The 14,327-nt window shown below is 43.9% G+C and overlaps 1 protein-coding gene across 12 annotated transcripts in view; it reads right to left on the bottom strand.

Moving 5' to 3' along the window:
* The window catches only part of Cdc14b (cell division cycle 14B), a 114,264-nt gene that overhangs the window by 15,231 nt on the left and 84,706 nt on the right, over positions 1-14,327 (bottom strand). For 3 of the 12 annotated variants that reach the window (XM_023703972.1, XM_023703970.1, XM_023703971.1), the window contains exons 10-13: positions 9,629-9,767; positions 9,310-9,499; positions 8,379-8,476; positions 2,719-2,863 (exon numbers count right to left, since the gene is read on the bottom strand). In XM_023703972.1, the coding sequence (XP_023559740.1) occupies positions 2,749-2,863; positions 8,379-8,476; positions 9,310-9,499; positions 9,629-9,767 (542 nt within the window). In that variant the 3' untranslated portion in view covers positions 2,719-2,748. Of the gene's footprint in view, positions 1-2,718; positions 2,864-2,939; positions 3,073-8,378; positions 8,477-9,309; positions 9,500-9,628; positions 9,768-14,327 lie in introns of all 12 variants that reach the window. The other 9 variants (XM_023703966.1, XM_023703973.1, XM_023703976.1 and 6 more) reach the window with 5 other exon arrangements.

Genomic DNA, 14,327 nt, shown 5'->3' on the forward strand with positions numbered 1-14,327 from the left:
AAGTCTTGAAAAGTAACAGCAAGGGCTGGCAAGATAGTTCAGCAGAGTAAGCGTCGGTTTAGGCAAGCGCAGGGATGGGGTTTGATTCCCTGTACCACATGATGCACTGGCCCTGCCCCCAGGTGCACTGAGCCAGCCATGAGACCCAGTATAGTGGCACACGCCTATAATCTCAGCGCTGCGGTGGCTGAAAACAGGAGGATCACTATGAGTCTGAGCTACACAGTGAAATCCTGTATCAAATACACAAATTTAGGGTTTCTTTTGTTTTGTTTTGTTTTTGGTGCAAGATCTCACGACACAGCCCAGACTCGTAGCAATCCTCCTGATTTCTGCCTCCCAAATGCTGGGACTACAGGCACGCGCCACCACGCCCAGACTCAAATACAAAAATTAAAAAAAAAAAAAAGTAACAGCAAACATTAGTAATAATAAAAAACAAAGATTATTGATATTATAGAGAATACTGAAAAGAGCCTGACACAGGCCATTATTAAACTCATTCTGGGGTCCTAGATAAAGAAACTATTATTTCATTAGGGGTACGGTGGGCCAAACTCTTACCCCTCAGACTAAAGACAAGGTTAAGACTATAGATCATTAACCACGTTTAGTGACGTCATCCACATGCCCTTGCTACTACAACTGGATCAGTATTACCTAAGTGGCTAAACTTGTAATCTTATTGGATGATCGTAATTTTGTCCCCTATTATACCCACATCATCATTTTGCTCTGTAAAATTTCCTTTGAGAACTGGGCTCCTTTGCAATTCATTCAGGGCCCCTTCTGTGTCTCAGGATCTATTCCTAATTCCTCATTCATGATTTTTTTTTTTTTGTGGCCAGCTCAGCCTTTTGTGGTAGGGCTGGCGTGGCATGTGGTGCCGGGAACTGAACACAGTCTCTGTGCACTTGCCTAAGTAGGCACTTTAGACTATTGAGCAATCTAGTCAGCCCAAATTTTCTTAGAAAGAAAGAAAGAAAACGAAAGAAAGAGAACGAATGAACAAACGAACGGAAGGAAGGGCTGGGGAGATAGTTCAGTGGCCGAAGTGCCTACCCGGCAAGCCCAAGGACTCAAGTTTGATCCCTGGTACCGCATGCTATCCTGGCCCCAGAACCATACCAGCATGTTGGTGCACACCTATAATCCCAGTGCTGGGGAAGCTGAGACAGGAGGATCACTATGACTCTGAGCTGCATAGTGAGACTCTGTAGCCAATATATAAATAAAAAAATAAGTCTTTAAAAAAACCCACAACTGGGACCAGGGAGATGGCTCAGTAGAGGAAGTGCTTACCTAGCAAGCACAAGGGTCTGAGTTCAATCCCCAGTTCCACAAAAAAAAAAAAAAAAAAAAAACAAACCAAAAAAAAACAAAAAACACAACTTACTATGGGAATGAAGTACTGTATTATAAGCAGTGACTCCACCCACTCCGAACATCTTTGCCACTTGGACTAGAAAGGGAGCAAAGATAAATCTTTGTATTGAATGATCTCTTAAGTCAGGATATGTGCAATCTGAGGCTTACTAAGAAAGCAAAGGGGAAGAGCCCATTAATTATATCAAAATACGCAGGTGCGAATATGTAAGTTTGCTTTAAAGTATTCAAGAAAGCATCAGAAACATGAATGTGCTACGCAGTTTTAATTCTGAAGCATGGAAACTGTTTCCTAAATCTTTGTAGTCATATAAAAACACTCATGAAACCACAAATTACCAGAGTTGGTTGCAATGGAATTTTACATTGGAAGAGATCCTACAAAGAACTTGCTGCATTCTTTTGTAATTTCCAAGTCCAAGCTCAGACAGGAAAAGTCAGTTTTTGGAAAGATCAGTGAAAGAAAAGATCTCAGAAAACAAAGACTGCAGCCCAGGCGTGCGCAGGCGGCGGACGTGGCCCGCAGCGCCGCGCTCCCTGTGGAGGCTGCCCCAGCCACTTCTTCTGCAGGAGTTTTCAAGTCTGCATTTCAAGGATGAAGGACGAAAGAGAATGCAAACTTGTGCTGGCTATTTTTTGGGAAAGGAGAAAAGTGGAGCTCAAAGACAGTAGGGAACAAGTCAGCAGCAGGAGTAAGCAGGGCAAGTCTGGGCTGTTCTCACAAACACCAAGGTACAGAGGCTATGCTCCCTTCGCTAGCCGGGGGGCACATAAAGACAGGAGACACTTCTGCATGCTGACCAGGGAAGACTCAGGAGTGCACCACTGTGAAGCCAGAAGCCAGCACACAAGCGTCACTAAACCACAAAGCCACAAAACCCAACTCTTACTAAACGTGCCAGGTCCATGGGAGAGAATCCTCTTGGAGTTAGATGGGAGACAACATATTTCAAACACGGAAAACTACAAGGAAGCTGTATAAACAGCCCACTGACCAAAAGGAAACCATCCCAAGCATCCCAAGTGAATTAAACATGTTTGATAGGAAAGAGAAACTATTTCAGTTTTTATTTATAAATAGTTATTTCAAAATACATTATAAGTAAGCACAACTTACAAGCAAGGTTGTGATATTTTTAGTATTTCTGCTGCACAAGGAAGAGAGAAGCCTCCCTCCTGCCACCAGCCCATTTACTGAAAAAGATTCAGAAAAAGGACCTTGGAAAAAAGGAGAGTCAACAAAACTAGGAGAGCTGACAAGCAGAGAACATGCACGAGGACCAGCAAGGACACCAGAGTAGGGGACAGGTGAGAAACGGAACGGACACTTACACAGCAGCTATCTGCCAAGGGTCCTGATGGCTACTGGGCTCTGAAACCATCGAGACAGAAGAGCAGGGTGGGGAGGATGTAGTCACACACAATCCACCACATGGCAACGCTACCGAGCGCAGAGGCCAGCACAGCTAGGGGGCATCTGGAAGGGGTGAGGGGAAAGAAGAGATGTTCAAATTGGGAAGCCAAAGCAAATAACATAACAAATAAATACATACGTCAAGCCACCTGGGAGTTTCAGGTGCCGTAAAGGCCCCAAACAGCAACTGGGATGCAACCGGGAGGGGGGAAGGATGGAGTTTTGCCATTTTATGTTGACAAAAAATGTCTTCAGTTTCACCAGGCTTGACACTTGGGAACAAAAGTTTAGACTCAATCTTTCATTAGATACCTGCCATATTAACTGTATAATACTGAAATCAGTCAGTTAAAATGCATAAATATGTACACACAAAAAAACTAAGCTAAGTCACAGGGGGAAAGGCCTAGACTATTCAAGGTGCTCATAGGCAGCAGAATTATGAATAAACACAGACTTGAGCTCATTTCAATAGAATCATAACTCAAGCTCCTAAATCAGCCAGCTTAGAGAAATTTACGCACTTGGCCAAAATGGGTTACAGAAGCTCACTACCTGGATGACAAACTTCCCTTCTGTGTCACAGATTTATCTGGGCATTTCTGTCCTGTGATTCAAGCTGGCTTTGAGTTTGTTGCTCCTCCTTCTTGAAGACTGGGTCCTACTAGAAGGAAACAAGCCTCCTCCTAACTGGAAGGGGAGCTCCTGGTCACACTGGGGGCCAGCTACACACAGCTCAAAGGAGCATCTCCAGTGTGCTAAGCACTGGGTGCCTCAAGCTGCACACGCCTTGTCTGGCTCACTGGATCTTTTTTCTTGACCCTGTTATTTACACCATTACAAGCTAAGTGCTGGGCACACCCTAAAGTGGAACGGGCTTATGGGTGGATTCCAAGTAACACCTAAACCCATTCACTTAATGTTCCCCCCAAACAATAAACCTCCTAATGCATATTAAGTTACATAATTTTATATTATTTAAAAAAGAGAAAGGTCTAAGCTAAGAGTGCTAGAGAACTCTCCACCCATCCCCACCTAAAGTTACCTTAGGATGGTGTAAACGTCTTGGTGTCTGCTAACAAATTTTTGTTCCAGTACTGCTCATAGCATAGTAATTACTTTACAATGCTGCAGGATGTGCTTCTCTACTGCACGCTAAGAGGGACTCACGGCAGTTCCAGGTTATTACCTTCATTTCTACCTTACTATCATGAGGGCATAGCTTGACTCTTCATGCATAACTTCATCTAATTTCAACTAACCCTAGCAGCAGCACACTTAAGGCAAGACAGCTCTGCTCCGGGTATACACACAGCAGGTGTCAGCATAGATAGTATACTTGCCACTGAGGCCCGCAGATCAGGCCAATGTCATGGGAACTACATGATTTACTGCTTCTAACAACTTTACTTCTCCCCTAACTAAAGGAGAAATTAATCATGGAATACTGAAGTAGCACAACTTTCCCCATAGAGTATTACCAGGCAGATGTGGTGATGTACACCTATGATCCCAGCACTCTTGGAGGCGAACGGAGGACCATGTCTCAGCCCAGTTCAGGCAGCTAGGCAACTTACTGAGATCCTGTTCTTAGAAAAAGTCTGGGGCTGTGCTCCGTGTGAAGGCTCTGGATTCAATCTCCAATATCACCAAAGCTTGCTTATTTCTCACTACTAGTCTTTCTTGCAAGCATTATTACCATAAGACTAGTATCAATGCAAAACAACATGCTCACAGTAATAAGTGAATTAAAATGGGGAGGCAGGATTCAAATTTTAGACTTCCTGACCCAACCTGCTATCTAACATTCTCAAGGGCCTTTTGTTTCTAAAATACCACCAAAGGTCTGGCAGGGAGAGAAAGGACGTCTCCAGCTGACTTCTTCTGTTAGGGCCAAAAGAGTCTTAAAAGTCTCTTAGACAAATTAGTCTTAAAAGATACAGCAAAGAGGGTTTGGGAAAGTAGAGGAGCTGAAACCAAAGCACCATGAGGTCCACAAGGGCCTGGTTGTAAAACTCTTCTGAGAGATTCAGGCTCCTTACACTAACACACTAATCCCAAGGTCAGAAAAATTTAGCTGCATAGTGGCACATGCCTGCAATCTCAGGACTCAGGAGGCTGAGACAATCAGATCTCTCCAAGTTCAAGGTCAGTCTGGGCTACATAGTGAGACCCTGCCTCAAAAAGACAAGAAAAAAATATGGCTAAGGAGTTTATTAGCTATGTATGTGGGGAGGAGGAAGAAACTATTGTTTTAAAATTAAACAGGAATGGAAAGTACTAGACTCTTCTTTTCTTTTCCCTCTTTCTTGTTACTTTTACTAACCTACTTGGTTCTGAATTTCAGCCAAGAACATACCTTCAGTTACTTGTTTGGGGGTAAAGTGCAGCGTAACTAAAAAATAAATGACACAAAGCATTGGGCCCACTTCCCTGGTACTGGGGACAGAAGCCAGGGCCTCGAGCTTGCTAGGCAAGTGCACTACACTAGTGGGTGAGGCCTCCCTCCCAGGAAACCGAGGCCACGGGGAAGCAATGGATCTAGGGCAGTCAGCAGGTTCCAGAACTATGTAAATCCTACTTTTCATTTGTTTCCTTTTACTTTATTACAAACCTCTCAGCATGGTGTCCTGAATTCTAGAAAACATTCCTGAAGGTAGAGGAGAAAGTAACCAAAGGACATTTGCTGGAAGTCCAACTTAGACTTTGGACCAAGCAAATTGCTTCTTAACCTAGTTCTGAACAAAGGGCAATAACCTAGAAAACAACAACAACAACAACAACAACAACAACAACAACAACACACTGACCATGCATTCTTCTTCTTCTTGTTCTTTTTTTTTTTTTTTTTTAAATGTATTTGGTACAGGGTCTGACTACACAGCTCGGACTTGTAGTGATCCTCTTGTCTCAGCCTCCCCAGCACTGGGATTACAGACATGTGCCACCACACCTGGTCTCAGTGGTCGGCTCAGCATGCATGGTGGTGGGGCTGGCACAGCATGTGGTGTCGGGGATTGAGGCCTGGTCTGTGGGCTTGCCTAAGCAGGTGCTTAGTCCACTGCGCTATCTTGCCTGCCCTTGATGCATGCAGGTTCTTTAAAAAAAAGGGGGGGGGGACCAACCCACAAAACTGTTGATTTTCTAGGGTTTGTAATTCACAGGGTGGTACCAGGGCCAGCAGCACCTGCAGCTGGAAGGTTTGCTAGAAATGAAGAAATCTCAGGCCCACCAACCCTAAGTGCCAAACTCCACTTCAATAAGCTCCTGGAGACTCCAACACAAAGCCTGACAGGTGCAGCGCCAGGGCTTTCCCTAACTTAGTTTTGGAAAGATTATTTTCCGAATCAAAAGAATCATTAATAGTTTTTTTCAATTTATACAAAATAAATTATACTAAGGTGCTTTCTATAAAGGAGTCTAACTGACAAAAGCACCATGAAGCTGCAGCCTCCCCAGCGCTGTGATTACAAGCATGTGCTACCACGGCCAGACTCTCTTGTTGCCAGATTGTATGTCAGAGCTCCCTCAGGCCGGGGCTGGCGTGGCATGCAGGGCCTGGGATTGAACCCTAGTCCCTGCGCTTGTTGAAGCAGGTGCTTTGTTCACTGAACTATCTTGCTGGCCCTTAGAAGTAGGATTCTTTTTTTTTTTTTTTTGGCGGAACCAGGGATTGAACTCAGGCCCTTGCACTTGCCAGGGAAGCGCTTATTCCACTGAGCCATCTCCCTGGCCCCCAGAAGTAGGATTCTTAAGGGTGCAAAATCAATACGCACACTTCATAGTCAAAGAATTCAGATTAGCACCCCAGAATCTCTGCTCTGGATCCTTAAAGAACTGAACCTCCCAGGGGAGGCCCTCATGCCTGTGTGTAGGAAACACTACCAAAGAACCTCCTCTAATTAAAAAGAAAGCCCATTTTCTGCAAACAGAAATGTGTGCTAGAAATTTTATCATCAGTTCCTTATCACATATACAGGGGGCCTACCCATTAGCACCGTTATTTAAGTGCCAGCTTAAGAAAGCAGTCAGGCTCAGGATACTGTGGTTCGATCCCCAGATCCTCACGCCTTACTAGAGCTGCCTGGACCAGCCCCCCCCCCAAAAAAAAAAAAATCCATCACACATACAGTAGTCCCTCATTATTTCACAGTTTGACTTTTGTGGACTGTTTTGTGGGTTTTCAAAAAAATATTAATCTAAATTATTTATTGTGGATTTTTTGCTGTATCACAAGATTTTTGCAGTACCATACGGTGTTTGTATGCTAAAATTACGTAGGCCTACGAGTTTAGACAGTGGTTAAGAAGTTTAGAAAATGGTTAAGAACATTAGAAGTGTTTTTCAAAACTGTGGGAAAGGTTTATAAGCGTGTGGGGAGGATTTATAAAGCCTTGAAATATACATAAGTACTAAAAAAAATATAACATCACTACTTCGCTGATTTTCACTTATCACAGGGACATCTGGATTGTAAGCTCTGCAATAAGTGAGGGACCACTGTAAGTTTTGCTTTGTTTTTTTTCAAGTACAGAGAACTGGAACTAGGGCTGCTGCACTAGGCTACATCCCTGGTCCTTTTTATCTGAGACAGGGAGCTGTTAAATTGCCCAGGTTGAATTTGAACTTGAGATCACAGTGCCTCAGCTTCCCAGAGACCCGAGATTATGGGTGCACACCACCCCAAGAGGCTAAGCGTTTTTGAGTAAAAGTCACCTAGTCTCCACCAGTCTTTCCTCCAGGAACTGGAAAAATGTTGGGAGTTACCAAAAAGAAGGGGTGCAAACACCCAGGACAAAAATACTGTGCTGTGTGTTTTGATTCTCCACATTCTTCTGACCATCTTGCATGGGCGATGTGGTCAAATCCAACTAACACACACATACAAAAGAAAGTACATGTGGGGGTTTTCAGCTCTAAGGCCCCCTAATACCTCCCATGGTAGCTATCTATCCACTTTCTTTTCCATCTTTTCTCCCCCAAATAAACTGTCTTTCGTTATACTAAAAAAATGAATGAATGAATGAATGACTATGAAAGTACATGTGAAAAAAAAAAAAAGAAAGTACATGTGGACAATAAGCCTGCTCAGTAACTACAGAATTTCCTGTTCTGATGCTAAGTCTTCTTCTAGAACTTGAAGTAATTCTCTACACAAGGATATGATTTAGAACACTGCATTCCTGCTGCCCTAAACAATGTGATGACGTGAAGCTACCACGTCACAACTGACTAAACTCTACCGTATCAACAGCTACGACTACCTGAGAGGTGGCAGTGAGTTTAAAGAACAACTATGCACAAACCTGTGATCATGAAACCTACATCTGCTATCACTCTCTGGGGGATGTCACGGCTGCCTGTCTTACTACCGCTCTCCTGCCTGTCATGGCTCCTGAGTGAACGGAGGATATGGGCCAGGAGCTTCCTGAACAAGCACCAGTAGATTTTAAGGAACATAATTACTGCAGGGTGGTGTAACAGGCAGGCAGCTGTGAAGAAAAATGTGCAGAGAGAAATGCTAGCATGGGATCCTGTACTAAATAATATCAAGGATGAGTAAGAAAGCCAGACTCACGCGAGGGGGATAGCATGTGCTTTTGATTGTCTTCTGCTTTTCAGGGCTCGAAGTCTATCGCCTTGCGTGACTCCACTGACTTCCTCGTCATCACTGAACTGTAAGTACAAAAACACACGGAGCTGGTGACTGAGCTCCACCCCACACAAAGGTGGCACAGCAGCCACCTAACCCCACATTTACACAGACGCTGTGTGGTCTGCTGATTCCTTCAAATATTCCTCACCTTCCTAAATCAAGCTTTAAAAAAAACAAACAAACCACCTCACATCCTAGCCTTTAGGGGCCGGGGAGATGGCTCAGTGGAATAAGCGCTTCCCTGGCAAGCGCAAGAGCCTGAGTTCAATCCCCGGTTCCACCAAAATAAATAAATAAATAAATAAATAAATAAATAAATAAATAAATAAAATAAAACTAAATCAACCTTTAGGCCACACTGCAAAATAACACCAACAACCCAACCACCCTCTCCTTATCAAACATAACAACAATAAAGAAAACTAATGCACTCTCAATGTTGAAAATATTCTTTCTTTAATATCTCCACAGTCATCTACCACCCCCCTTCTTTTAGTACTGCTACTCTCCTAAGACTTGGTCTCTTAAGAGTTCTGAGAACTAGTAGTTCTAAGTTCCTAAGTCAGTTCCTAAGTCAGCGATTAGAAAATGAGAAAAAGGAATGGGGACAGAGGAATAACTATATCTAAAGAGTTCACTTTAGATTTCTATTTGCCACCCCTCAGTCTTCTTTCCACACAACTTTAACCCTTATAAGTACGCTTCTTTGAGAGGGTTGTAAATATAAGAAACTATCAAGATAGTCCCTCAAAATGTCCTTTACTATTTTTAATTAGAGTTTTCACCATGGTCTGTAAGGTTCTCAACAGCATTTAAAGCAAAGATAACCGTGCAATGAAGGTAGTTTGATTACCAGTTCAGGTTCCTGCTTGTCTTCATTTTCAACCCCGTTTATTGAAATGTCATCGACACCTGAGAGGAGTTTGGAGAAGGCAGTTCTGTGTGGTCCATTCTCCTGCCCCCTTAGCTTCTGACGAAAGCAGTCACCTTCCAGCCAGAGGCTTGCTTGTTTCCTAGAGCATTCAAGCAACAGCAAAATACAGCTTTCCAGAGAGAAAATTACAAAAATGAGTTTTCCTACCACAATATTGTTGTTACTAGAAAACTATACATCCCATCAGTCTCCGGACTATGCGCTCCTTGAGGAATTACAAAGGCTTCCATCTACTCACATGACCAGGAACTGCTGCTGAGGCCCGATCACTGAGCCGGGCCTACAGATTCTGACCCAGGCGATGCTCTCGGCTGCCGTCATCCGGTAGTGCTTCATGAGGTAGCAGGAAATCAGGGTGCCAGTCCGACCAAGGCCAGCTAGGACAACAAACCAAACCACCACTGTGGGCATTACAGTGATACCTGGCCTCATATATTCCACAACTTCCTGGGAAAAAAGTGTTTAAAAAGACTTCCTATGGTTCTGCCTCCATCAAGTGTTTCTCAAGGTTGGCTACAGGGCCTCATACCACTAGGTTATATCCCAACCCTCTCTCCTTTACTTTCCTCCCCACTTCCTGAGCCCTTCCTTCCTTTTAGAAAGTCCAGACTGTCATGGCCTCCCAAGATGGTTAATTTTTTTTTTTTTTTTTAACCAGAGATTGAACTCGGCACCTTGCGCTTGCCAGGCAGGCCCTTAAGCTGCTGAGCTATCTCCTCGGCCTCCAAGATGGTTAATTTTATGAGTTGTGGCAATCTGGAGGAAGTCTGCTGCGCCTCTGAACATCTGGACTCGTGAACTCTACAGTGTGAACAGACTTCATCCATGAGGCTGAAGGCCTGCGCAAAGCAGAGGGGCCGGCTCCTGGAGCACAGTGGCTTCTCCTGCAGTCTGCCTGACTCAAGGCCATGTGCCAGGGGCTCTGCTGAGTGTCTAGGAGCCAGCACACAGGGCAGGCTGGGATGCACAAGACTGTACACCACGAGTGTCCCCAGCCCCTCACATTTGTATTTGTTTTGGCAGAACCGGGGATTGAACTCAGGCCCTTGTGCTTGCCAGGGAAGGGCCCTCACATTTGTATTAAATGCCTCACTAGCTCTGTGTTATTCCGGGACACTCACCAATAATGGGGTGGGAAAAGGGTGCTGTGGTGACAAATATGTCATCATGTGGAAGTGACTTTGGGGTTGGAATCCTCCAGCCTAGAAGGGCTCTGCCTTGTGTTAAAAGTCTAGGCTGCCTTGCTGACTGTGGCCAGGCATGTGGGCATCACAGGTGATTCTGACGCAACCGCAGGGGACAAAAGGAAAGCCCCACTGAGACTGGAGGAAAGGCAACTCTTGGAATAAAGAGGCAGAGAAATTGGCTGATTTGTGTTCTAGTATTTTGTGGAAGAAAGAATTTGTGAGTGACAACATCTTGCATATTTAGCAAAAGATCTATAAGGAGGGGTCAGGAGGTATCTAGTACAATAAATGCTTGCCTGGCAAGCGCAAGGGCTCGAGTTCAATCCCCGGTTCCACAAAAAAAAAAAAAAAAAAAAAAAAAAAAAAAGATCTCTAAGGAAAGTTTGGAAGATATAAAGTCTCATTTCTTCTTGTGGGTTAAAGTGCAAATGCATGGACAGAGATGAACTGAAGAAGAAATTAGTAAGCAAAACAAAACGAACCAGAAGTTAGTGATTGAGATGAAAAAGGCAGGCAACTTTTGGAAAGAATATCAAGAGTACAGCACAGCTTTCCAGGTGCCCATAGGCTAACTCACCCATTAGCTGGTGCCAAGAACAGAGATTGATGGTATTGGCAGAAACAGGGCCAATCAGGACTAAAGCAGACAGGAATGGTGTCAAATGAAGGAAGGATTCTTTTTTTGGCACTACAGAAGAGTGAATCTGGGGCTTCAGGTATACTAGGCAGGGTTCTAACACAGGGATACATTCCCCACCCCTTTTATACACTTTGAGACGGGAACTCCTAAAATCTAAAGTAGCCTCGACTCTGATTCTCCTGCCTCAGCCTCCTGAGTAGCAAGGATTAGTAGGCATGTACCATGATGACTGGCAAGGTTTTCAAACTTCTGACAACAGTGTTATGCCTCCAAGAGCAGTTCAGAGAACCACAGGGTGGTCACTGCCACCAAACCACTTGAGAGCCTGAAGCACTGCTGCGAGACGTTGTTTTGTTTGGGGGTTCTGGGGTCCTGGGAATTGAACTCAGGACCTGGCAAGTGCCAGGCAGGCATTGTGCTGCTGAGTGATATCCCTGCCTCATGCTATAAGTTTGAAACCAGCCTGGGCTACATAGTGAACCTGAGGGCAGCCTGAGCCACATAGCGAGATGAGAGAAGGGGAGAAAGAGACAGACAAACAAGACAGTCAGACAGACAGACAGAGCACACAGAGAACTGCCCATGGGAAAGGGCAGGAGGCTAGAGCTACACCAGAAACCAGTCCTGCAGGCACCTTAACCTTTTGTGCCAGTTTCTAGAAGCAAGGAAACACATCATTCGGTTATACAGAACACCCAGGCTGCTATCCTAGCCAAGCAAGCAGTCTGAGGAGATTACTACACTTCTTAATGAATCTCAATTGCCAAAGCACAATCCCATTTTCACAAATCAGGACTTTTCTTTTGAAAACAAAACAATCCAATCATCACCAAACCCTCTTTTAAGTGATCATCAGTCTGCACAGCTTTTTCCCAAGGGGTGACTGACACCATGTACCGGGCAAAAGAATCCCCATCTCTACCTACTAACGGCCACGCAGCATCTTCTGCCACACTGTCAGCAAAAATAAAAGTCTCCAGGCATTGCCAAAGGTTCCATGGGGGATGCAAAAGCACCAGGTGAAGAATAAATATGACAGCTTCATATAAGAAAAAGAAACAGTAAATGCTGGATTTTGTCTGAATGACTAATTAAAACAGGAGCAAGACAGACATGTACAAACTGAGCACTTTCTGCACGTCTGATTTCATTTGTTTATCTATGTTCTTTTTGCTTACTGAACACTTTTAAGAAAAAGCTATTTTAAAAGCTATGACAAGGGCCGGGGAGATGGCTCAGTGGAGTAAGTGCTTCCCTGGCAAGCGCAAGGACCTGAGTTCAATCCCCGGTTCCGACAAAAAAAAAAGCTATGACAAGGAATTCAACGACCTGCTTTCCTTCAGAACTGGTAGCCGGGGAGGAGGGGAACAGTTTTACCAGGGGCGGCTCAGTGTCACTGAGTGCATTTACACCTTTGCGCAGGCATCACCACCATCCACCTCTAGAACCTGTCATGTTACAAAGTGAAAACTATGCAACTGTTCAACAAAACAGGGTGATGTTAGGCAGCAGGGTGGAGTGTGAACAGCAGACAAAGAGCCTCTGGCAGCTGCTGCCCAGACACTGGAATATACCAATGTGAGGGAAAAGGAGGAGGATAATGGGTCCCCTGAACCAAGGAAGGATCTGAAGCAACAGCTGAAACCCACAGGAAGAGCAAAGAGAGAAAACTCAAGAAGGAAGGGGTAGCCTGCAGCACCTTCACCCTGAGACGAGACTGGCTCAGAGGAGTGCTTCAATGTGTGGATTCACAGTGGTTGCTGGTGACCTCAGAAGCCTCCACAGAGACACACAGCAGTAGAAGGGAGCAGTGGACATGGTGGACTGCACTAGCTGGGGATGAGCGCTGCTGGATTGGATGTCCCAAGGGAGAGGGACCAACTGAGCTCAGAACTCAGAATTGCTGGTTCCATTGACTGATACTAGCTGAGTTCAGGCCCACAGAAGGTGGGCTGATGGCTGCAGGCTGAACTGGTCTGGTTCCACACTCAGAGCCAGAAACCAGACTGAACTTAAAGTGCAGACTCACGGAGGTTATCCAATACCCTGCTATAAAGCTACTGCTGGCTTTCTGGGATAAATCAACATGAATCTCTGTCTCCAGACACTGTCTACCAGTGATAGCAGAGACAAACCTGGAGCTGGACATTTTCTGTTATTTCTCTTTTACTCCCTTAATGTTTGATCTTGTTTTTATATGAGTGTAAATGTGGTTTCTAGTTTCTTTGTGGTTATTCTGTTCTTCCTTTCATTTCTTTTTTCTCTCTTTCCCTCCTGTCTTCACCAGTTTCTCAGTTTGCATGATCCTCCTTTGTCCTCCAGCCTTGCCTCTAATCTCTTCTTCTATTTCTCTATTTTCCCCCTAACTCCTTTTAAAATTTCTCCTGTAAGGGTAAAATCAACATACTGAGGCATTATTTACTGCATATAATTTTCTGATTTTTGTTAGATTTTGTTATAACCACAAATCTAAGCCATATGGTTAAAGTTAGCAAATTAATAGTTGGTTCAGTTTGTCATTTTCTAGGCTGTGTTTAATACCATTGTCATTGCTGATTGTACCACTTTAGCCAAAGTGACACAATGGTTCTAACTAACTATTCTTCCAGGTATTCCAACAATGAGACTAACTAAGGGTCATAAAAAATTCTGTTGTTCAACGCCAAAAATCCAAGGGCTGGGCCAAACAGGCAGCAACTTCTCATTCCCAAAAAATTGAAGAGGTAGAATCTTACAACAGACTAAAAACCCACGAAGCAGCAATACCTGGAAAATACCTCAGCAACATAGTCATTTCCAAAGGGTTCTAAATACTAGCAATAAAGCAACCCACCATAGGCAATTTACAAGCATCGTCCAGGAATTAACATAAAATTAACAAAAAAGAAGAGACACTTAAATAAGATGCAATCCTACAAGGTTGTATATGGTGAGATTTTTTGACTTATGTGCAAACATGAGAAGCATGGAATTCTTTATCCTATTTTTTTAAATATAATCTAATTTTTAAATGTCTTTTTTTATCATATTCTATAGGGACTTAAAGTTCAACATATCAATACTTGATGAAAAATACCTGTTCCTTATTATGCCTAAGATGTTTGAAATGC

Source organism: Octodon degus, unplaced genomic scaffold (genome assembly GCF_000260255.1).
Source record: "Octodon degus isolate 3935 unplaced genomic scaffold, OctDeg1.0 scaffold00184, whole genome shotgun sequence".
NCBI classification, from domain to species: Eukaryota; Metazoa; Chordata; class Mammalia; order Rodentia; family Octodontidae; genus Octodon; species Octodon degus.